This window comes from Sus scrofa, chromosome X, assembly GCF_054392235.1.
Source record: "Sus scrofa isolate SSC_HxYL_T2T_F1_AM1 chromosome X, Sscrofa_HxYL_maternal_Yorkshire_Landrace_v2.0, whole genome shotgun sequence".
Classification (NCBI taxonomy): Eukaryota; Metazoa; Chordata; class Mammalia; order Artiodactyla; family Suidae; genus Sus; species Sus scrofa.
Window position 1 is genome coordinate 122053163 of NC_139401.1, and position 26334 is coordinate 122079496.

Genomic DNA, 26334 nt, shown 5'->3' on the forward strand with positions numbered 1-26334 from the left:
AGCTACAGTTCGTCTCTGAAGCTGAATGGTGGGTACATGGGTGGACTTCATCTCTGTTCTTTGTGTGCTTGAAATATTGCATAATTTTTTTTTTGGTCTAAAAAAGAGTGAGTAGCTGGTAGAAGATGAATAACGTAGAAACGGGGAGCAGCGGCAACTACCGCTCGCTAGAGGCCGGGTACCTTGTACACATCATTTCACGGATTCCTCACAGCCATCCTGCAAGGTGGGTGGTCTCATCCTCATTTTACAAGGGAGGAAACGAAGGCTAAAATTTAAGCGAATCACCCTGGCTAACGTGGCTTCTACGTGGCGGAACTGTCCCCTGAGAGGATATAAAAGCTGTAAAACGTTTAGGCTGAGATGGAGGCGCGGCATGAGGGGGTGATGGCCTGAGCTGCTCTGTGGACCCGTTCCCCAGGGGAACGCGACCAGAACCTATAAAACTACCGTTTAAAGTCTCTAGAAGGTGTCCCAGTGGCATCTGGTAAGTGAAGAAAACATTTATTTAAGAAAATATTCTAGGAGTTCCCGTTGCGGTGCAGTGGAAACGATCTGACTGGGAACCATGAGGCTGCGGGTTCGATCCCTGGCCTCGTTCAGTGGGTTAAGGATCTGGCGTTGCCGTGAGCTGGGGTGTAGGTCGAAGACGCAGCTCGGATCTGGCGTGGCTGTGGCTGTGGTGTAGGCCGGTGACTGCAGCTCCGATTCGACCCCTAGCCTGGGAACCTCCGTATGCTGCAGGTGCGGCCCTCAAAAGACAAAAGACAAAAAAGGAAAATATTCTAAAGCTCAGTAAGAACAGAGAGAGCTTGTGGTATCTGAGCCTGACCTGCTGTCTCCCTCCCTCCTTCTCTTCCCAGCTCAGCTCGACAGAAGCTCCACTCCAGGCTACTGTGGACGAGACGTGGGGTCTCCCCCTCCCCTCAGCTCCCAACGCAAGGATGCTGTGTCTCACCAGCACATCCAATGGAGGCTTCCTCCTCCTCCTCCACTCAGTGTCCCCCCACAACTCCACACACACACACAGATAAGGCCCTACCCTAGGAGTGGCCAGCAGAAACTTCTGGAGCCAAGTCACCCTCAGCCCAGCTCACTTGTAGGGCAGAGGTTCTGCGCTGGGAGAGATAAAGAGAAAGACCAGAAGCACCTGCCCTGCGCAGACCCAGAGTAGTGGCTCAGAGATTTGGCCCGGGGGGAGAGAGAGGTAGAACAGAGGAACTGAGAGCTCCGAAGCTTTCCTCAAAGGAATTGGTTTTAGCTGAAAAAACAGCAGGGGGACATTCAAGCCTAAGGGCTCTTGCCAAAACAGTGGAGGGTTTGGTGGTAAGCCATACGAGGAGACAGGTCCTCTTAATTCAGAACAAGCTACACCCCAGGCCAGCTAGGTGGCCAGAAAGAACCTGGGAAAGAGACAGCGAGGAAGTACTGAGAAGGGCCAGAACACCCCTCAAAGACTGGTCTCAAAAAACTACCCCTAGAATAGAGAGCCCAGGAATAAACCCACACACTCACAGTCAATTCACCTTTGCCAAAGGAGGCAAGAATATACAATGGCGAAAAGACAGCCTCTTCAGCCAGCGGTGCTGGGAAAGCTGGACGGCGGCACATAAATCAGTGAAGTGAGAACACTCACACCACACACGAAAATAAATTCAGAATGGCTTAAAGACTTAAAAAGACGACAAGACCTCATACAGCTCCTGGAAGAGAACATAGACAACACATTCTCTGATATAAATCGTACCAAAGTTTTCCTTAGGTCCGTCTCCAAGGCAATAGAAATAAAAGCAAAAATAACAAGAGACACCTAATCAAACTTAGAATTTTTGCACAGCAAAATGAAAAGACAACCTACAGACTGGGGGAAAATACTTGCAAATGATGCGACCAAGGGCTTAATTTCTAAAATACATAAACGGCTTGTACAGCTCAATATCAAAAAATGGGCAAAAGACTTAAATAGACATTTCTCCAAAGAAGACATACAGATGGCCAAATGGGCACATGAAAAGACACTCAACATTGGTACTTATTAGAGAAATGCAAATCAAAACCGCACTGAGATATAACATCACACCAGTCAGAATGACCATTGTTAAAAGGTGTACAAACAATAAGTGCTGGAGAGGGTGAAGAAAAAAGGGAACCCTCCTGCAGTGTTAGTGGGAATGTAAGCTGGTGCGGTCAACTATGGAAAAGAGTATAGGGGTTCCTTACAATGCTAAAAATAGAGTTACTATATAATCCAGCAATCCCCCTCCTGGGCATATATCCAGAAAAGACAAAAAATCTAATTTGAAAAGATACATGCACCCCAGTGTTCATAGCAGCACTATTCACAATAGCCAAGACATGGAAGCAACCTAAATGTCCATCGACAGGAGTTCCCGTTGCGGCGCAGCAGAAATGAATCAGACTAGGAACCATGAGCTTGCAGGTTCAATCCCTGGCCTCGATCGGTAGATTAAGGATCTGGCGTTGGCGTGAGCTGTGGGGTAGGTCACAGATGTGGCTTGGATCTGGCATTGCTGTGGCCGTGGCGTAGGCTGGAAGCTGTAGCTCTGATTAGACCCCTAGCCTGGGAACCTCCATATGCCGAGGGTGTAGCCCTAAGAAGAACAAAAAATTGTCCATCAACAGAAGAATGGATAAAGAAGATGTGGTACATATATGTGATAGAATACTACTCAGCGGCCATAAACAAGAATGAGATATTGCCATTTCCAGCAACATGGATGGACTTAGAGATTATCATACTGAGTGAATTAAGTCAGATGGAGAAGCATTATATGGTATCATTTACATGTGAAAACCAAAAAATAAAATAAATTATTTACAAAACAGAAACAGACTCCCAGACATAGGAAATAAACTTAGAGTTACCAAAGGGAAAAGGTAGGTGAATGGATAAATTAAGAGTTTGGGATTAACAGATATACACACCACTCTATATGAAATAGATAAACAACAATGATTTACTATAGAGCACAGGGAATTATATTCAATATCTTCTAATAAACTATGTTGGAAAATAATATGAATATATATATATATATATAATTGAACCACTTTGCTGTATACCTGTAACTAACACAATATTGAAAATCAACTATACAATAAAAAAACTATCCCTGCCTGAACTTAATTGGATCAGATGGCAGAGAAATTTATGCTCCAAGGAATTACCAAAAAAAAAAAAAAAGTGCAATCATCTGGAAATGAGTGGAGCCTAACTGCTGGGTGTGATACTAAAGGGAGACAGACAGCTTCACAGAGAAATCAGGTAGAGACACAATCAAAAAGAGTCTTTCTAAAACCACTGTCATTTCATGGTGGCTGTGTGCATGACTGAGGCTGTGCCCTCTGAAGAGTGACTTTAGAGGTTGCCCAGTATGGAGGAAGTAGACTGGACTAAAATAGTCTAATCAAGCTACTGAACAAACAAATAAGCAAAGAACAACAAAAACAAAACCCAGAGAGAGAAAGGGAATCAGTATCCAGAGTTGCTAAACCTAAAATTGCATCAGTATCTAGTTTTCAATGAAAAATTATGTGACACACAAAGAAACGAGATGTGTGACCAGGGGAGGAAAGAGACAACAGAAATTGTCCATGAGTGTGACAAAATGTCAAAATTAACAAAAACTTCAAAGTGATCACTATAAATGTTTTCAAAGAACAAAAGGAAACCATGCCTAGTAAAGGAAGCTATGATGACAACGTCTCATCAAACACATAATATCAGTAAAAAGAGAATATGATAAAGGACCATATGGAAATTCTGGAGTTAAAAAGTCCAATTACTAAAATTTTTAAGTTCACTAGAGGTGCTCAATGGTAAATCTGAACTGGTAGAAGAATCAGTGAACTTAAGATAGATTGATGGACATAATGGAATCTGAGAAAACACAGGGAAAAAACGAATAAAGAAAAGTAAACAGAGCCTCAGAGTAATGCGTGCTGAGAGTACCAAAAGGAGAGGAAAGACAGAATGAAGAAAAAATACATATTTGAAAAAATAATGACTTCTGAAACTTGAATAAAACATTAATCTACACATCCAAGATGCTCAATGAATTCCAAGCTGGATCAATTCAAGAGATCCATGTACAGACAAATTATACTAAAGATGATGAAAGACAAAGACAAATTTTTTTTTTTTTTTGTCCTTTTAGGGCCACACCTGTGGCATATGGCGGTTCCCAGGCTAGGGGTCTTATCGGAGCTACAGCTGCTGGCCTACGCCACAGCCACAGCCACAGCAACACCAGATCTGAGCCTTGTCTGCGATCTACACCACAGCTCACCACAATTCGGAATCCTTAACCCACTGAGCAAGGCCAGGGATCGAACCCGCAACCTCATGGTTCCTCGTCAGATTCGTTCCTGCTGTACCACGACGGAAACTCCCAAAGACAAAATCTTGAAAAGACCAAGACAAAAGCAATTCACCACGGGCTAGGGAGCCTGGATAAGATTAACAGCTAATTTCTCATCAGAATTAATGGCGGCCAAAGGCAATAAGATAACATACTCAAAGTAATGAAAGTAAACTGCCAACCGAAAATTATATATACATAGTCAAACTATCTTTCAAAAATGGAGGAATGAAAGAAAACATTCCGATAGAAACAAAAAACAGAGAATTCTTTGCCAGAAGACTCACCTTACAAGAAATACTAAAGCTCCAGGGTAATATCAAGTAAATCCAGATGTAAATTCAAAATCCACATATAAAAACATAGAGCAATGGTAAAGGTAATCATGTAACTATGAAAAACTGTAGCAGAGACCCAGAGTTCCTGTTTTAACTGAAATTAAAAATTGTATACAGCAATATTATGGAACTATACTGTTAGGCCTCTAACATATAGAAATATAATCAATTTTACGACAACAGCACAACACAGGTGGGTGGAAGCAAAGCTCTATTCAAATAAGTATATGATAGCAGAAAGTAACTCAAATTCAAAGGAAAAAATAAAGCTAAACAAGGGTAAATAAGAGTGTTAATATAGCAAATGCTATAAATATATAAATATATCCTCACTTCCCTCAGCTTCATTAACAGTCCAAAAAGGATAGTAATAATAATTAAAGCAATGTATTATTGGGTTTTAAACATACAGCATGTATAACAACAGTAGCACAAAAAGGGCAGTGGAAATAGAGGTAGACTAGGACTAACATTTTTATATCTCAGTAGAATTAAGCTACTGTAAATACATAGTAGATTCGGACAAGTTAAGATATATATGGAAAGTCTCAAAGCAAACACGAAAGAAAAAAATTATTTTTTAATCATTAAAGGACATCTGGTTTCAGCTCTAACATCCAAAGAGTTTAGAAGTCATCATTACCATCCTCAAAACACGAAAAACCACTGAACAAACTGAAAATCAATGACTTTTTTTAGGTCCACTAAGACTTGAGATCACTGGGAAACGACCACCTCAAAATCTAGAAAGACAGTCAAAGACAAAGAATTAGAACTGAGATCAGCTTCCCTGAGGAGAAGCCACTGGAGTCAGTAACTGCTAGGACCACTCGAATGGTATTGCAAGAGTCTGAGAGTGGACTGGCGTAATGGTCAAAAACTCCCAGGGCTTCAGTCTTGCCCAGCCCAACACTTGTGGAGTTTGCATCCAGGAACCCAAGCAGGTTCTCATGGAGAAGATCAAAGAAAAACTCCCTTGTGTTTCGGGGAAGTGGAGAGAAAAGTAACCATTTTGAAATGCTCCCAGAACATTCTAACAAAGGATTGCTCTCCAAGGGAAACTATGTTGCCAGAGCTTTATCTGGCCTGGCAAAGGGACAAGAGGCCAGTTCCAGCCTTCTCTCTCTCTTTTTTTTTTTGTCTCTTTTTACAGCCACACCTGCAGCATACGGAGGTTCCCAGGCTAGGGGTTGAATCCAAGCTGCAGCTACCGGCCTACACCACAGCCACGGTAACATAGGATCCAAGCCGCATCTGTGACCTACACCACAGCTCACAGCAAGGCTGGATCCTTAACCCACTGAGTGAGCCCAGGGATTGAACCCACGTCCCCATGGACACTATGTGGAGTTCTAAACCCACTGAGCCACAATGGGAACCCCAGCCCTTGCTCATCTTCCTGTCATATGTGAGAGGAAGAAAAGAATCCTAAGAAACGCTTCTAAAGATCAAAGCTCAGGGACACTGGTCCACTACATAAGTGAAACTTATTCATAACATTATAGAATGCATCCCCCCCACTACACTTCACTCCCCATCACCACGGCTCCAGTATAATAACAGTAGATTACAGCTGAGCGAGCTGCAAGATACAGACTCTGTTTATGAAGGAATTCTTAGCAAACTCAAAGAGACAGAGAGAGGGAAAAAAAAAAAAAACAAAGGAGAAACTGAAGCCCCTAGTACTCACAAAATGCACAACCAAAGGAAAAAATAGACAACTGGGACTGTATCAAACTACAAAGACTTTGCACACACAAAGGAAACCATCAATAAAATGCATGGCAGTGTATGGAATAGAAGGTATTCTCAAGTCATTTTATCTGATAAGGGGCTATATTCAAAGTATATAAAGAACTCATACAACTTAAACCCCCCCCAAAAGGCCAAACAATCTGATTAAAAATGGGCAAAAGAACTGAACAGCCATTTTCGCAAAGAAAACATACAAATGACCAACCGGAGAAAGCTGCTCAACATCACTAATCATCAGGGAAATGCAAAGCAAAACCATAATGAGGGACCACCTCACACTGGTCAGAATACCCATCATCGAAAATCTACAAATGATACATGCTGGAGAGGGTGTGAAATACTACCTCACACCTGTTAGGATGGCTATTATCAAAAGGACAAGCGATGACAAGTGTTAGTGAGAATGTGGAGAAAAGGGAACTCTCCTACACTGTTGGTAGGAATGTAAATTGATGCAGCCACTATGAAAACCAGTATGGCAGTTCCTCAAAAATTAAAAATATGTCTACCATATGGCCCAGAAATTTCACTCCTCGGTATATATCCCCAAAACCTCAAAAACACTCATTAGAAAAGACACATCACTTCAATGTGCATGGGAGCACTATTTACAATAGCCAAGGGATGAAAACAACATAAGTGTCCATGGACAGATGAATGGATAAAGAAGCAGTGCTACACACACACACACACACACACACACACACACACACACACAAATATTAATCAGAGCCAGGAGAAAGAAAGAAATTCTATCACTTGCAACGGCATGGATGGACCTTGAGGGCATTATGCTAGGTGAAACAAACCAGAGAAAAATAAATACTGCATGGTATCACTCATATGTCGAATCTAAACAAAGTCAAACTCAGAGAGACGTCACAGATAAGAGAATCGCCGTGAGACTATTAGGAGGTTTCTCAGTAGAATCTTTGCAAATTAGAAGGGAGTGGAGGAGTTCCCATCGTGGCGCAGTGGTTAACGAATCCGACTAGGAACCATGAGGTTGCGGGTTCGGTCCCTGCCCTTGCTCAGTGGGTTAACGATCCGGCGTTGCCATGAGCTGTGGTGTAGGTTGCAGACGCGGCTCGGATCCCGCGTTGCTGTGGCTCTGGCGTAGGCCGGTGGCTACGGCTCCGATTCAACCCCTAGCCTGGGAACCTCCATATGCCGCGGGAGCGGCCCAAGAAATAGCAACAACAACAACAAAAGACAAAAGACAAAAAAAAAAAAAAAAAAAAAAAAAGAAGGGAGTGGAATAATATGTTCAAAGTACTAAAAGAATAAAATTGCCAACCAAGAATATAATGTCTGGCAAAATTATCCATAAACAAAGTTCAGAAAACTAAATACAGAACTACCATATGATCCAGCAATTCCATTCCTGGGCATCTATCCATACAAAACTTTCATTCAAAAAGATATGTGCACAACAAGATGATTGTTGTACACCTATAAATGTAATAAAATTCATTAAGTAATAAAAAATAAAAATAAGAAAAAAAGATACACGCACCTCTATGTTAATAGCAGCACTAATCACAATAGCCAAGACATGGAAACAACCTAAATGTCCATCGACAGATGAATGGATTAAGAAGATGGGGTATATATGTACAATGGAATACTACTCAGCCATCAAAAAGAGAAAAATAATGCCATTCGCAGCAACATGGATGCAACGAGAGATTCCCATACTGCATGAAGTAAGTCAGAAAGAGAAAGACAAATACCACATGATATTACATGTGGAATCTAAAATATGGCACAAATGAACCTATCTACAAACAGAAACGGACTCACAGACATAGAGAACAGACATGTGGTTGCCAAGGGGGAGAGGGGAGGGAATGGGATGGACTGGGAGTTTGGGTTTAGTAGATGCAAACTATTATATTTAGAATGGATAAGCAATGAAGTCCTGCTGCATAGCACTGGGAACTATATCCATTCACTTGAGATAGAACACAATGGAAGATAATATGAGAAAATAGTATATTATATATATATATATATATGACTAGGTTTGCTGTATAACAGAAATTGACAGAACATTGTAAATCAATAATAAAAAATTAAATTGAAAATTAAAACTATTCAAAACAAGAAAACAAACAAGCTAGCTAAAAAAAATGGGCAAAATATGCTCAGGTTCATTAATTATTAAGAAAAGCCAAAGACATGAGAGAGATGCTTCGTAGAATGGCTAATGAGACTGACCACACCATAAGCAAGGAGGTCCTACTGTGAAGCACAAGGAACTATATCCAATCTCTTGGGATAGAACATGATGGAAGATAGCGTGAAAAAAAAGAATATATATCCTATGTGTGACCAGGTCACTATGCCGTACAGCAGAAATTGGCACCACACTGTAAATCAAGCGTACCTTAGTTTTAAAAATAAAATAAATTTTTTAAAAAGACTCCCAAATAAACCAAAGCTGGAGGAGTATATCACTGTGACCTGCCTTACAGGAACTTCTAAAGAGTCCTTCAAGTTGAAATAAAAGGACCCTAAACAGCAACACGATAGCATTCTTAAGAATAAAGCTCACTGGTAAAGTTACATATATAAACAAACACAGGATACTCTAATATTGCTAGCCATGCACATAAATTGCTTTCATTCTGGCCTAGAAATTAAGAGATGAAACTATGTATCACGTATCTTGTGACATTAATAACAAAGTAGAGGAGAAATGAAAGCGTAGAGCTGTGTTAACTGAAGTTTTCATCAGCTTAAAGAAGACTGTTATAACTATTCACGTTTTATTTAAGCCCTATGGTAACCACAAAGAAAATACCTATAGAATATATATAAATGAAACGAGGGGAGTTCCTGTCGTGGCTCAGTGGTTAGCGAACTTGACTAGCATCCATGAGGACATGGGTTCAATCCCTGGCCTCCCTCAGTGGGTTAAGGATTAGGCCTTGCTGTGAGCTGTGGTGTAGGTCGCAGACACAGCTCTAATTCCACCTCTGACCCAGGAACTTCCATATGCTGCAGGTGCAGCCATACAAAGGAAAAAAATGACACAAATGAATTCATTTACAAAACAGAAACAGACTCCCAGACTTCAAAAAACAAACCTATGGTTACCAAAGGAAAAAGGGGGGGGGGCTAAATTAGGAGTTTGGAGTTAACACCTGCACACGCATATAAAAAAGACAACTAGGAGTTCCCGTCGTGGCTCAGTGGAAACAAATCTGACTAGGAACCATGAGGTTTGATCCCTGGCCTTGCTCAGTGGGTTGAGGGTCCGATGCTGTCACGAGCTGTGGTGTAGGTTGCAGACGCAGCTCGGATCTGGTGTTGCTGTGGCTGTGGTGTAGGCCGGCAGCTGTAGCTTCGACTAGATCCCCAGCCTGGGAACCTCCATATGCCGCAAGTGTGGCCCTAAAAAGCAAAATAAATAAATAAATAAATAACAAGGACCTACTGCATAGCACAGGGAACTCTATTCAGTATTCTGTGATAACTTATATGGGAAAAGAATCTAAAAAAGAATGAAAATATGTATCACAGATTCACTTTGCTGCACACCTGAAACTAATACAACTTTGTAAATCAACTAGCCTCCTGAGTTGATTACCTTAAAAATATGACACAAATGTACCTATCTAGCTAGAGGGACAGACTTGTGGTTGCCTAGGGGGTGAGGGAGAGATGGACTGGAAGTTTGGGATTAGCAGATTCAGAATATTACATATGGAAGGAATACACAACAAGGTCCTACTTTATAGCACAGGGAACTATATTCAGTATCCTGAGATAAATCATAATGGAAAAGAATGTAAAAAGAATACACACACACACACACACACCCCTGATTCTCTTTGCTGTACAGCAGAAATTAACACAATATTATAAATCAACTATATTTTAATTTTTAAAAAGGACCTAAATATATGCTGTCTACAAAAGTCTCATTTTATTTTTAAAGACACACGCAGGCTGAAAGTGAAGGGATGGGAAAAGACATTCTATAAAAATGGTAACCAAAAAAAGCACAAGGGTGGCCACTTATACTAGACAAAATAAACTTTATATCAAAAACTGTCAAAAGAGACAAAAAAGGACAAAGAAGTATCATAATAAAAGGATCAACTCATCAAGAAGATATAACAATTAAAAAATATATATACACAACCAACATCAGAGCACCCAAATACATAAAGCAAATATTGACAGAACTGAAGGAAGAAATAGACAGCAACACAATAATAGTAGAGAATTTTAATACCACACTATCAATAATGCATAGAACATCCAGATGGAAGACAATGACTTGAAAAATGCTTATAGCTCAAATGGACCTAGCAAACATACACCTATCATTCCATCCAACAAAGCAAATGATGAATATAGATGCAAAATCCTCAACAAAATACCAGCAAACCAAATCCAATAGCACATTAAAAGGATCATGACCAAGTGGGCAATATCCCTAGGATGCAAGGATGGTTTGACACACAAAAATCAATTAATGTGATACATCACACAAAGGACAAAAGATAAAAAAATCACCTGATCTTCTCAACAGATACAGAAAAAACACTTGACAAAAATTCAACATCCTTTCATGATTAAAAAAAAAAAAAAAAACACTCAACTAATTAGGACTAGAAGGAAATTAAAGCACACAGTCGACATCATACGCAATGGCGAAAAACAGACTTTTTCTCTAAGACCGTGAACAAGGCACAGATGCCCACTTTTGCCACTTCTATTCAACGCAGTACTAGATGTTCTAGCCAGAGAGGCAAGAAGGAAAAATAAAAGGCATTCAAATGGGAAAGAAAAGAGTAAAATGATCTCTGTTCACAGATGACATGATTTTTTATTTTTTATTTTTTATTTTTTATTTTTTATTTTTTGTCTTTTTGCCTTTTCTAGGGCTGCTCCTATGGCATGTGGAGGTTCCCAGGCTAGGGGTCAAATTGGAGCTGCAGTCACCGGCCTACACCAGAGCCACAGCAACTCGGGATCCGAGCCGCTTCTGCAACCTACACCACAGCTAACGGCCACACCAGATCCTTAACCCACTGAACAAGGTCAGGGATCGAACCGGCAACCTCATGGTTCCTCGTTGGATTCGTTAACCACTGAGTCACGACAGGAACTCCACAGATGACATGATTTTATATGTAGAAAACCCTAAAGACCCCCCCCCCCACTCACAAAAAAAAAAAACATGGTAAAACTAATACATGATTTCAGTAAAGTTGCGGGATACAAAATTAACATACAGAAACCAGTTGCTTGTCTATACATTAACAATGACCTATTAAAAAAAAAAAGGAAAGAAAAACATCTCATTTACAGTAGCATCAAAAAGAATAAAACACTTAGGACTAAACTTAACCAAGGAGACCAAAGACTTGTACACTGAAAATGGCAAAACATTGATGAAAGAAATTAAAGGCACAAACGAATGTAAAGACATCCCATGTTCATGGCTGAAAAGAGTTCATATTGGAGTTCCCGTCGTGGCTCAGTGGTTAACGAATCCAACTAGGAACCATGAGGTTGTGGGTTCAATCCCTGGCCTTGCTCAGTGGGCTAAGGATCTGGCATTGCCCTGAGCTGTGGTGTGGGTCGCAGACACGGCTTGGATCCTGTGTTGCTGTGGCTGTGGTGTAGGCCGGTGGCTACAGCTCCGATTAGACCCCTAGGCCTAGGAACCTCCATATGCCTCGGGAGTGGCCCCAGAAAAAGGCAAAAAGACCAAAAAAAAAAAAAAAAGAGTTCATATTGTTAAACTGTGCACACATCCTAAAGTGATCTACAGACCAATGCGATCTCTATAAATTCCCAGTGGCATTTTTTACAGAAATAGAAAAAATATCCCAAAATAGATAGGGAATGAAAACTAACCTCAAATAACCAAAAGAATCTTGAGAGAGAACAAAGCTGGAGGTTTAATACTTCCTTATTTCAAATACAAATCTACAGTAATTAACAGTATGATATTGGCATAAAGAGAAACAAGCAATAGAACAGATTAGAAAGCCCAGAAATAAATCTATCTCTATATATAATCTATATAATATAGATTTATTATAAATATATATCCATAAATAAATATATAAACCTATAAATATATGTTCAATATGTTCAATTAATCTTCAACATGGGTGAAAGAACACACAATGGGAAAAAGATAGTCTTCAACAAATGGTACTGGGAAACCTGAATGTGCACATGCAAAAAAAAAAAAAAAAATGGACCTGTAATTACGACACATTGCCCACAAAAATCAACTCAAGACTTAAACCTAAGACCTGAAACTCTAAAACCCCTGGAAGAAAATATAGGAGCAGTGCTTCATGACATCGGTCTTGGCAATGATTTCTTCAACATGATACCAAGGGTACAGGCAACAAAAGGAAAGACAAGGGGAACTACATCAAACTAAAAGTTTTCTTCACAGCAATGGAAACGTCAGAGTGATAAGGCAACCTATGGAACAGGAAAAAATATTTGCAAATCATATATTCGATAAGGGATGTATTTATCTCTAAAACAAACGAGGAACTCCTACAACTCAACAGCAAAAAATACCAATAACCCAATTCAGAAGTGGGCAAAGCACTTGAATAGACATTTTTCCTAAGAAAGCGCACAATTGGCCAACAGGTACATAAAAAGATGCTCAGCATCGCTAATCATCAGGGAAATGAAATCAAAACCATAATGATAATAACTACGAATGTAGATAACCCTTAAAACTGTGAATCACTATATTGTACACCTGTAACATATATTATATAGCAACTGTACTTCAATTTGTAAAATATTACATTGGTGTTTATTTGGGGGAAAGACCTTTACTCCATAAGATTATATACATTTAAGTAGAGAACTATTACAGTTACTGTAAAAAAAAAAAAACAAACACAATGAGCTATTACCTTATATCTGATTAGGATGGCCATTATCCCCCCGCCAAAAAAAAGGCAAATGTTGTCAAAGATGTGAAGAAATTGGAAGTTTTGTGTGTTGTTGGCAGGAATGTAAATTGGCGCAGCCGCAATGGAAAACAGTGTAGAAGTTCCCCAAAATGCTGAAAAGAGAACTACCATCGAATCCAGCAACCCCACTTCTGGGTATTTATCCCAAGAAATTGAAAGCAGGATCTTGCGACATGCGCATTCCCGAGTGTGTGGTGGCATTAGTTACAGTAGCCAATCGGGAAACATCCTAAACGTCCGATGATGGATGGATGGATAAAGAAAAGTGGTGTCAGCATGGATGAAGCTGGTGATCTTCTTATGCTACGTGAAATAAGCCAGTCATTGAAGGGCAAATACTACAAGAGATCTAAAGTAGTCAAACTCAGAAAGGAAACAGCGATTTCCAGGGGATGGGGTAAGGGGGAAATGGAGAGCTGCTATTGGATGGGTATAAAGTTTCAGTTATGTAAGATGAAAAAGTTCTAGACGTCTGCTGTACAAAACTGTGTTCATATACTTTTAATTTTTTTATTTTTTGGCAACCCCGAGGCATATGGAGTTTCTGGGCCAGGGATAAAATTCGAGCTGCAGTTGCACCCATGCTACAGCTGCAGCAATGCTGGATCCTTTAACCCGTGCTGGGCCTGGGGTCAAACCTGAGTCCTGGCACTGCAGAGACACTGCTGATCTTGTTGTGCCACAGTGGGAACTCTCAAAGTTGTGCTTATAGTTAACAGGACCGTTCTGTACACTTTTTCAGGAGGGTAGACCTCATGTTATATGTTTGTTAGCTTTCACCACAATAAAAATAAAAGAGAAAAGAGTTCCTGTCATGGCGTGGCGGAGATGAATCTGACTAGGAACCATGAGGTTGCGGGTTCGATCCCTGGCCTTGCTCCGTGGGTTAAAGACCTGGCGTTGCCATGAGCTGTGGTGTAGATCACAGATGTGGCTCAGATCCCGAGTTGCTGTGCCTGTGGTGTAGGCTGGTGGCTACAGCTCCGATTAGACCCCTAGCCTGGGAACCTCCACATGCCACAGGTGCGGCCCTGAAAAGACACAAGTAAAAAATAAAAGAGAAAAAGTGGAGGTGAAATAAAACCTTCTCAGGAGTTCCCGTGGTGGCTCAGTGATAATGAACCTGACTAGTATCCATGCGGATGCAGGTTTCATCCCTGGCCCGACTCAGTGGGTTAAGGATCTGGCGTTGCTGTGAGCTGTGGTGTATGTTGCAGATGCTGCTCAGATCCCGTGTTTCTGTTGCTGTGGTGCAGGCTGGCAGCTGCAGCTCCAATTCAACCCCTAGACTGGGAACTTCCATATGCTTCAGGTGCAGCCCTAAAAAGACAAAAAAAAAAAAAAAAAAAAAAACCCACACAAGACTCAGTTATATACTGTCTATAAGACACAGATTATGAGTAAAGGGATGGAGGAGTTCCCTCATGGAGCATCAGGTTAAGGATCCAGCATTTTCACTGCTGTGGCTCCAGTTGCCACTGTGACACAGGTTCAATTCCTTCCTGGCCCAGGAACTTCTGCATGCTGCAGGCACAGCCAAAATAATAATAATAAGTAAAGGGATGAAAAAAGACATATTAACAGTAATCAAAAGATAGCTGGACTAGCAATCTTAATTTCAGAAAAAGCTGACATCAGAACAAGGAAAATTAAAAGGGATAAAGAGGGAAAATTACGTAGATAAAAGGACCAATTCTCCAACAAGACAAAGCAGTCCTTAAAGTGAATGCACCTAACAGCAGAACATCAAACTGTATGAAGCAAACAGTGATAAAAGTAGAAGGAGAAATAGACAGATCCAGTATTGTGGCTAGAGACTTCAACATCCCTCTACAGTAATCAACAAATCCAGCAGGTCATGGGAGTTCCCGCTTTGGCACAGTGGGTTAAGAAATCTGACTGCAGTGGCTCAGGTTGGTGCAGAGGTGCAGGTTCAATCCCACACCCGACACAGTGGGTTAAAGGATCTGGCATTGCTGAAGCTGTGTCATATGTCACAGCTGCGGCTCAGATTCAATCCCTGGCCTGGGAACTTCCATGTGCTCTGAGCGTGGCCATAAAAACAAAATTAATTAGGACGTAGTTGAACTAACAGCACCATCAGTCTAGTAGATCTAATTGACATTTATCAAATGCTTCATTCAAAATCAGCAAAATATAAATTCTTCTCAAGTTCCATGGAACATTCACCAAGATAGATCCTGTTCTGGGACATAAAATAATGTAACAAATTTATAAAAAACAAAAATCAACAAATGGTTCTGGGACAATTGGATATCCACATGCAAATGAATGAAGTTGGACCCCTACCTCACACCACATGTAAAAATTAACTCACAAAGGATTAGAGAGCTAAATTTAGGCCAGCCACTATAAAATTGCAAGAGAGGCTAAATGTTGATTAGGCAACATTTTTTAGATATAACACCAAAAATATAAGCAAAATAGGAAAAAATACATATACTGGACATCGTCAAAATTAAACCTAAAACTTTTGTGCTTCAAAAGACACCATCAAGCAAGGGAAAAGACAGCTCACAAAATGGGAGACTTTTTTTGCAAATCATACATCTGAGAAGAATATATAAGAATATATAAAGACACATTGCCACTCACCAATGTAAAGACGAATAACCCACCCCAAAAATGGGCAAAGGATTTGAGTAGACATATTTCCAAAAAAGAGAGAAAGCTAGCCAACAAGCACAGGAAAAGATGTTCCAGATCATTAGCCCTTAGAGAAATAAAGAGTGACTACTACTGGGTGAGGGGTTTCTTCTTAGGGTGATGAAAATGTTCTAGAACTAAATAGTGGTGATGGCTGCACAACCTAATATATTAAGAACCACTGACTTGTACACTTTAAAATGATGAATTTATGGCATATGAGCAATATCTCAAACTTAATATATTAAGAACCACTGACTTTTACACTTTAAAATGATGAATTTCTAGCATATGAGTAATCTCTCAATAATAAGACAAGTAAACCAATTTCACAAAGAATCTGGATAGACATTTCCCCAAATGAAGATACACCAATTGCCAATAAGCACATGAAGAGATGCTCGCCATCATTAGTCATTGAAGAAATGCGAACCAATAGCACAATGAGATACCACCTCATCTGTTCTAGATGGCTATAATCAAAAAAACTGAGGAAAAAAGCTTGGTGAGGATGTGGAGAAAATGGAGCCCTCATACGCTGCTGACAGGAATATAAGTTGGTGCAGCCACTCTGGAAAAGAGTCTCACAATTCCTCTAAAAGAATAAAACTGTTACCATATGACCCAGCAATTCCACTCTGAAGTATCTACCACAGAGAAATGAAAACACAAAGACTTGTACACGAATCTTCACAGCAGCACAGTTCACAGTCCACATGTCCACAAACCGGTGAATGGAAGAACAATATGAGGTGTCCATACAATGGAAGATTTTTCATTATATGGCAATTTTAAAAACAATTAAAGAAAGCAATGTACTGATAAGTGTTACAACATGGCTGAACCTTGAAAACATTATGCTAAGTGAAAGAAGCCAGACACAAAAGGCTGTATGTTGTGGGGTTCCATTTAAATGAAATGTTCAGAATAAGCAAAACCATAGTGACATAAAGTATTTTAGTGGTTGCCTTGGGCTGGCAATGGGGAGTGACTGCTAATGGTATGGGTTTGTCTAGGGAACGATGAAAATGTTCTAAAATTGATCATGGTGATGATGGCACAGCTCTGAATATACAAAAAAAAATTTAACTGTGCACTTTGAACAGGTGAATTGTATGGTATGTGAATTATATCTCAATAAAGCTGCTATATAAGAAAGAAAATGGTGGCATTCCCTGGTGGCTCAGTGGGTTAAGGATCTAGCGTTGTCCCTGCTGTGGCTCTGGTTACAGGTGTTGCTTGGGTCAATCCTAGCCTGGGAACTTCTGTATGCCTCCAGCATAGCAGGAAAGACAGAAATGAAGAGAAGAGAAGAGAAGAGAAGAGAAGAGAAGAGAAGAGAAGAGAAGAGAAGAGAAGAGAAGAGAAGAGAAGGAAGGAAGGAAGGAAGGAAGGAAAGAAAGAAAGAAAGAAAGAAAGAAAGAAAGAAAGAAAGAAAGAAAGAAAGAAAGAAAGAAAGAAAGAAAGAAAGAAGGAAAGAAAGAAAAAGAAAGAAAGAAAGAAAGAAGGAAGGAAGGAGGAAGCAAGGAAGGGGGGAAATGGTAATATTTTGATCCTTAAGCTTAGATTATTCTCTTTGTAGGTGAAATATATATCTTAATAAAAACATGTTTTAGAAGTCTGACAGACCTGGATTCTAATCCTGGCTCAACCACTCAAGAGTTTATGAGTACTTGGGCACAATACTTAACTTTCCAATGTCTTATCTGAAAGCAGAGACAGTAATAATAGTAAGTCCCTCATAGGCTTTTTACAGCATGTGCCTGGCACATTGTCAGTGCTATTATTAGCTACTGTGAGCTCTAGGCAGCTGAGCCACTTGCCTAAATAATCCACAATCACGGCTTCCCTTTCTTTCAACTCCAACTTCCATACTTGCTCTTACACAAGAGTTCATGGCCTTAATCAGAGAAATAAAAATGACCTTCAAGTAGGACCCACTGAATTCTATCTTCAAAATGCCCTTACATATCAGCTCTATAAAGCCAAGGAAGTGCCTAACAAACCAGGACAAAACCAAAGTTCCCATCCCTTCTGAGGGTTGGTATCAACTAGTGTTCCAGCCTGGTTCAGGGAGTTCAAGTCTGAGCCATATTAAGAGAAGAGTAATCTTTTCAGTCCTGAGCCAAGCTCCGAATCCATGTGTGCTCTGGATCTAGTCTCCAAGTTCAGTCGTATACGAGCCTCTGTGTTGTTCTTCTACTGTCCCGACTCAGATTTCTAGCGCACGGCGTCAAAGTCAAAACTATGTCTTTAAGCCTACGCTACCGTATTCCGGCACCTGTGAATGTCAAGGATGAATCACCAGAGGGCCGAGGAAGGGTTAGGGTTCCATAAGAGAGATGTGAACTTATCTGGGTCCTGTCCTCCATGAATCCGAAACAATTTATATCCTTGTATAGTTACCACCAGAGACTTTGTTTCAAGTACCTGACACAGTTCACAGGGTGAGCTTCCTTCTGTCTTTCCCTGTTGATACCCACCTTCGAGCCACATTACTGCTCGAGACCTTCTCTCCCAGACAAAGAAGAGTAAAAAAGGAAAGAACCCAGGCAGTTTAGCTCTGGCAGCCACTCAGACAAAACATTTACTGGGTCAGGGGAAGCCTAAACCATTGGCTCTAAAGAGAATTTTACTGCAAGAAAGCTTGCCCTGATGCTTCCCTCAGCCACACTAAGTTGATACCAGTTCAAAGTCCTACAATATCCTTTTAATTACCCTTTTCTAGGAGTTCCCATTGTGGATCAGTGGTAACAAGCCCTGCCAGTATCCATGAGGATGTGGGTTCGATCCCTGGCCTCGCTCAGGGGGTTAAGGATCTGGTGTTGCCATGAGCTGTGGTGTAGGTTGAAGATGTGGCTCGGATCTGGCGTTGCTGCGGCTGTGGTGTAGGCCAGTGGCTACAGCTCCAATTCAACTCCTAGCCCAGGAACCTCCATACACCAAGGGTGGGCCCTAAAAGGACTAAATAAATAAATAATAAAAATTAATTTGAGACGTGTCATAGGCCTAAGTACAAAAGCTCAATCAGTAGAAAAAATAGGTATATAGCTTCACAACTTTGAAACAGATAAAATTCTTTAACAAAAGTACAAAAAGCAGTAAAGAAAGCATCAATGGAAAAAACCAACAGGTTAAAAGTCACTGAAAATTATAAACATCTATTCTTCAAAGCACATGGTCAAGAAAATAAACTGTCCCAGAGTGAGTGAAAATATTCTCAATACATACAACTAACAAAGGACTGGCAAGAGGATTCCAACAAATCAATAATAAAAAGACAAACAACCAAAAAGACAAAAAAAAATTTACCCTTTTCTAATACAACATGTTACGATGTTTGATTTCACATCTATTTCCCTCAAGAGTCTATACCCCATGAGGAGAGGGACCTTCTCTTCCTCGTTCACTATTGTATCCTCATCAACTTCTACAGGACTTTGCACATAGTAGGTGCTCAATAAATTATTTGTGGCACTGATGGATGATGACTCCATATAACAATGAATCAATTCCTGGGATGAACGGGGATAATCAAGAGTTCAGCTAGAGGAGTTCCCATCGTGGCTCAGTGGTTAACCAATCCGACTAGGAACCATGAGGTTGCGGGTTCGATCCCTGGCCTCGATCTGTGGGTTAAGGATCCGGCGTTGCCATGAGCTGTGGTGTAGGTCACAGACGCAGCTTGGATCCCGCATTGCTGTGGCTCTGGCGTAGGCCGGCGGCTACAGCTCCGATCAGACCCCTAGCCTGGGAACCTCCATATGCCGTGGGTGTGGCCCTAGAAAAGGCAAAAAGACAAAAAGACACAAAAAAAAAAAAAAAGAAAAAAAGAGTTCGGCTAGAGACCTTGGATTTCCCAATGAGGTGGTCCTAGGAAAGGACAGCATAGAGAAACAACTTTGGGGGAAATAATAATTTACCTGTGCTGGGTGAGTACATTTACAGCTGAAGGATGATTTGCACAGTAGGCCAGATACATAGATTTAAAATGAGGCATGAGGTTCAGGAGACAACCACCTACTTTGTGTTGGTTTTCTGGAAATCTGTAAGCAAAACAGGTGAAACACAGAATGCAAAATAAGAAAGAGGATAAAGGAAGATGATTCCAATCACACCTGGCAAAATGCAAACCTTTTGAATTCTTTTTCCAAAGTAAAAAAGAAACTTCTATATTACAACCATTTTATCTATAAAATGCAAGTTCCTGACCACCACTTTATTTAATTTTTAGGATTTTTTATTTTTTTCTATTATCATGGATTTACAATGGCCTGTCAATTTTGACCACTGCTTTAAATTCTAGTCACCAAACATAGCTCCAAAACATAGGGTCAAATACTTATTTGGAATTAGTAGGAGTTTTTTAAGATGCTTATTCAAATTACAAAACTCAAATTTAGCTGGGCACACTAAAAATACTCTTGGTTAATTCGAATGAAGTTTGAGTACAGAGAAAACTAATTGAATCCGAAGTAGTATTCAGTAGTCTCGGTGGCCTGGTGGTCACTAAGCAAGGTGGCATCCAGGAGTTCCCGTTGTGGCTCAGTGGTGAACGAATCCGACTAGGAACCATGAGGTTGAGGGTTCGATCCCTGGCCTTGCTCAGTGGGTTAAGGATCCAGCGTTGCCGTGAGCTGTGGTGTAGGTCACAGACGCGGCTCGGATCTGGCGTGGCTGTGGCTATGGTGTAGGCCAGCGACTACAACTCCAATTTGACCCCTAGCCTGGGAACCTCCACATGCCACGGGTGTGGCCATAAAAAGAACAACAACGAAAAAAAAAAGAGCAAGGTGGCATCCAGATGCTTGAAATGATAAGCCACCCATTTTCATCTGAAGAGAAAAAAACAACAACAACAAAACAAAAAAACAGAAAAGCACGAGGAAGGAAAAGAAATTACTTGGAATTCCACCATTGAGGTATATCTATCATCACAATGTTGACAATATGCCTTGGACTCTCTTCTACATGTTTCTCTAAAAAATGGGAAGCAAAGATCACATGTCTCCATAGTAATCTGCTCTTCTCACTTAGTGAGCATCTTCCCATTCCCATGATCTGGACTTGGAGTGGCTCCTCAAGTCTCTTTAGCGGGACCCCTGACCATCTTCCTCCCAGGACAACCACCTGTGCCTCCTAAAGCTCAAGAAACAGGCCATCGCCCCGACTTCCCTACAGATGGTGAAAGTCACCAACTGCTCCTGGACCCACTGCTTGGAAAATCAGTCTTGCTCCCGAAATGTATCTGCCTGATGATCATGACAGTTCATTCCGCAGCATGAAGCTGAACACTTGCAACAATCCAGCCACCCGTCAGTGATGTGCCAGCTCACCTAAGCACATACGCTTCCCTTCCCCACTTTCTATGTGTTTCAACTGCTAACAGCCATGATACCGGGCGTGATTAAAAGAGAAGCAGCAGCTTGTGAAACTGAATGATTAATCCGAATGACTCTTCCAAGGCATTTGCAATGTACGAAAGAAAAACATCAAATCGATGAGAAAGGCATCATCCATCGTCAATTTAGACCTTATTTGTCGATAGGATTTTTAAAATAAATTCAGAAATAATTTACTTGCTGTAGAGCCTTGATATTCGACTCGTGGTGTGACAGTGTGAATACCACCTCCTAGGACATTTTCTCTGTACTGGGACAGTTTATCAAAGTTGTAATCAATGCGTCAACGACAATAAAGTGCCCCTATCTAAGAGAACAGTTAAAAGGAAAACAAAACACAAAAAACACAACATTGCTGGCTCGCCTAATGGGCTCTGAGACACTTACTTCGAACATTCCTCCAAGGCTTGGCAGAGTGTCTGTTGGAAGGTGCATATTTCCTCGAAGTTTCCCAATAAAGACGTAAACTCCACGCTACTCAGGCTGAAAAAAATACACGTGCAGGTTCAGCGAATAAACCTTGAGGGGGGCTCTAGTTATCTAGCTCTGGTTTAGTTAGTTGATAGTTTGCCAGTAACTGGCAAATGGAACCAGGGAAGCAAACCCTGTATTTTCACTTTTGCTTTTAAATATATACCAACTCTGTGGCCTTAAGCAGCAGAGCTTCTTTCCTCAATTTCCATTTTTCCGTAACCAGAGTAATGATCCTAGAGAGAATGGGTGTTTAAAAGGGACATTTAGGTATATTACAAAGCAACGAGTAAATGAAGAGCAAGTGCTTAACCTCTAAGTATCCACAGAGAACAGACTGGGGGTTGCCAGAGGTGGGGGAGCGGAGGGTGGGATGGGGAAAGGGGTCAAAGGGTTCAAACTCCCAGTTACAAAATAAGCCAGTCATGGGCAGGTAACATCCAGCATGGTGACCCCAGTTAATCGCACTGAACTGTATCTTTGAAAATTGCTGGAGTTCCCATCGTGGCTCAGTGGTTAACAAATCCGACTAGGAACCATGAGGTTGCGGGTTCGATCCCTGGCCTAGATCAGTGGGTTAAGGATCTGGCGTTGCCGTGAGCTGAGGTATAGGTGGCAGACACGGCTCGGATCCTGCGTTGCTGTGGCTGTGGTGTAGGCAGCCAGCTGCAGCTCTGACTTGACTTCTAGCCTGGGAACCTCCATATGCCATGGAAGTGGCCCAAAAAATGGCAAAAAGACAAAAAAAAAAAAAAAAAAAGGCAATTGCTAAGAGAGTAGATTTTGAGTTCTCATCACAAGAAAAAAAAAACTGTAACTATGTTTGCTGATAATATTAACTAGACTTATTATCGTGACCATTTCACAATATATACAAATTCGGAATCCTTACCCTGTACCCTGGAAACTAATATGTCCATTATAACATAATAAAAAATATCTCAAGATCTAAATGGCTAAAATACATCATAGCTGGGAATAAGTATAAAAACCTTTGAGTACGCTCCTCTAGAGGCTGAGAAAGTAATTGAAAGCTATTACATGTGCCATAAAATGCAGAGAGAAGAACAGCAAAATCCAGCTTCTCTTCAAATGCACATAAATCAGAGTTCCCTGGTGGCTCAGTGGGTTAAGGATTCAACATTGTCACTGCTGTGGCTCAGGTTTGTCACCTGGCCCAGGAATTTCTGCATGTTGTGGATGTGGCGGGGGAAAAACAATTACTATAAATCAACTAACAGAAATCTTGAGAGGAAGTAGGAGGGAAGCTTCTTTGTCTTTGGACTGGAGTGGCTAACTGAGTAATTTTACCCAGGGCCCCTATATTAAGAATTTTCTCATCCTTTCTTCGCCTACTAACGAGAGCCCACACTAATTCAGCACCTAACACTTAGGTAAGCACTGTATGAATAACACTTCATTTTATTTATTTTTTTAAGGAGTTTCACCTCCAATTTTATTTAGGTGACAATTACCTAGCGGTAAATTGGATTTTCCACAACTCGCTTTAACCTCATGACAACCTTATGAGGCAAGTCCTACTGTTTCCATTTTACCTCGAGGGAAACCCGGGCACAGAGAGGTTAAGCAAATTAGCTAAAGTCACAAAACCAGTGAACGGTGAAGCCAGAATTTGAACCAAAACATTCTCGCTCCAGAGTCCATGCTCTTAACCGTGTTTTGAGGAAACCCTTTTCTGGAGATGTACTGCAAAGGCCAGTGTCTGCCACGTGTGCTTTCTCCTTCACATAATCCCCAGGGACGCTTGCTGACCAAGAAAATGACACTGCCCGTCACCCCTAGAGCATCAAAAGCTCCCCGTTCCTCTGCTCCGAAGCCTCCTGAGCCACGAGCTGGAAACCCCTCTCTCCGGGTGTCCAAAGCCAAACCTTTAGCTGGCTTTCCTGGCTGCTGCTTTCCCTTCGGAATCAAGCAATAAACAGTCTGGTTTGCTTACATCACTTGGGTCCACGAGACAGAACCAACAGAAACTGCCTATACTGCCTCTTGAATTTCTTTGGGATCAGGCCAGTTCTGACCCACGTCTCTCACCTCCTCTGCCTTGGCTCTTTCCCTTTCTTTTGACTCTTTCTTTTTTCTTTTTCTTTTCTTTCTTTCTTTTTTTTTTTTTTTTTTTTTTTTTTTTTTTTGCTTTTTAGGGCGGCACCTGCAGCATATGGAGGTTCCCAGGCTAGGGGTCTAATTGGAGCTGTAGCCACTGGCCTACGCCACAGCCACAGCCACGCGGGATCCGACAGTTCACGGCAATGCCAGATCCTTAACCCACTGAGCGAGGCCAGGGATCAAACCCGCGTCCTCTTGGTTACTACTCAGGTGGGTTACCGCTGAGCCACAACGGGGACTCCTCCTTTGACTATTTCATGATTGCTCATCAGTCGCTCTTTCATTTGGAATGCGACCGTCTCCCCTCTCCTCCTCTGCCTGTCACCTCCAGAAGGCGAAACTATATTTCACTTGGTGGCGGGAGACACAGTGGGTTCAGCCTGGCCACTTTCTGGCCGTGTGATGGGTAGGGCCGCAAACCTCTCTAGACTTCAGTTTTCTTATTTATTCAGTGGGGATCGTCATTTCTTCCAGGGCACTAGACCCAGTGATTCAGTGAAGGTCCGTTCAGCACTAAGAACTGTGACTCACAGAGCGCTTCAGGTTTTACGTAATAATAACAAAAGTCACTTTGTTGTGCATCATGTAAACTCAAAACACAAGAGTACAAAACCCTTTCATACTGAAGATTCCCATAGTGCCATGAAAATAACCAAGTGGGAAATTTAGCAAGACGTTACGCCTAAGCAAGCAGGGTTTAGAAAAGGGGAGAAAAGGGTGAAATACATCAAACTTGTTTGGGCCTGAAGCCAACAGTTCAGGCCACTGTTCAGCAAAAGTAAACTCTTACGAAGGTAAAAGAGGAGGCTTCTGTCTTTCATTATATGCACTGACTGCTAAATTTTCCATCTGACTTATAGATCAGTGTCTCCAATAAAGTTTAATCCATTAAAATAAGAACACACACAAGAGCAATTAGCCGTTAGTTGTTAAATACGCCAGGCCCCTGAGCACACACAGAGAAATGAATGGTCAATAGTTTTCCTTTGTGAAAACTAAGTTTTCAATTCAGGCCTTGAGATTTCTAAGACCAGAATAAGGTTTGAACCTTTTATGTTGTTGTCCTTGTTTTTGTTTCGTTCTTGCTTGTTTTTGAAAGCCACACCCGCAGCCCGGGGGAACTTCCAGATGCTGCAGGTGTGGCCCCAAAAAGAAAAAATACATTTAAAAAACACCCAAACAAACCAAAAAACCCCCCAAACACCAGCAAGTCCTTTTTCTGGACGGTAAAACCAGAGGCATCACTTTAAAAACACACAAGATAAAAATTGTGACAAACAGAAATGCAGACCGTCTCATTCCCTCCATGTCCCGGAGAGAAAGCCAAGCTCTCCAAAAGCAACATCTTGCATTATTTCTGTTGCCTTGACCATGCTCTTGGCAACCTGTGATCTGCGGAAATTCTTCTAAAGGGCAAAATCAATTATTCAGCAACATAAGAGTAATGACTTCATATGCGGACATTATCTTGCTTCACTTGGTGAGGGGTTTAAAATATAAATCTTACTTGTTATTGGACTGCAGGGGTCTTAGGTAAGTAACAAGGAGAGACTGAAGTTCTTTAGCATAATCTTTTTCAGTGTCCAAGATATTCTGTAACACCTATGGAGAAACAAAAGTCAAGGTATTGTAATTGTCAGAAAAGTCCAAGGTAAAATAGACTTTTAGATCTTTTAACCAAATTATTAGAAAAAAGAAAAGAAAAGAAATCCTAGCTACTCAGGCTAGCACTGTAAGCAAGGATGGGACAAAAATCTAAATGCAGCTTGTTCCATTCTGGCAGACTCATAATTGTATGACGGAGTTCCTGCTGTGGCGCAGTGGGTTAAGAAGCTGACTGCAGTGGCTTGGGTTGCTGCAAAGGCACTGGCTCAATCCCCAGCCCAGCACGGTGGGGTAAAGGATCCCAGCTGTGGTGTAAGTCACAGCTGCAGCTCGGATTCAATCCCTGTCCTAGGAACTTCCATATGCCATAGGTGTTGCCATAAAAATAATAATAATAATAATAAAATAGTAACTATATGACAACTGGTTATATGGCATAACTCACATAACACATTTTGCCGATTTACCCATAACTGGAGGGGTCCTGCCATTTACGCAGTACCGCGCAGAATGCTTTCATGTGCTTCACATCATTTTATCCTCAGGCAAGTTCTCAGCTAACAAAAGATGATCATTCCCATTTCATGGATGAGAAAATTGCGGCCAGCTACCT

At 41.1% G+C, this 26334-nt stretch overlaps 1 protein-coding gene across 37 annotated transcripts in view; it reads right to left on the bottom strand.

Moving 5' to 3' along the window:
• The window catches only part of ARHGEF6 (Rac/Cdc42 guanine nucleotide exchange factor 6), a 117102-nt gene that overhangs the window by 30924 nt on the left and 59844 nt on the right, over positions 1-26334 (bottom strand). For all 37 annotated transcript variants that reach the window (XM_085006733.1, XM_085006732.1, XM_085006727.1 and 34 more), the window contains 3 exons: positions 25624-25718; positions 21909-22004; positions 20043-20165 (listed from right to left, as the gene is read on the bottom strand). In XM_085006733.1, the coding sequence (XP_084862859.1) occupies positions 20043-20165; positions 21909-22004; positions 25624-25718 (314 nt within the window). The remainder of the gene's footprint in view (positions 1-20042; positions 20166-21908; positions 22005-25623; positions 25719-26334) is intronic.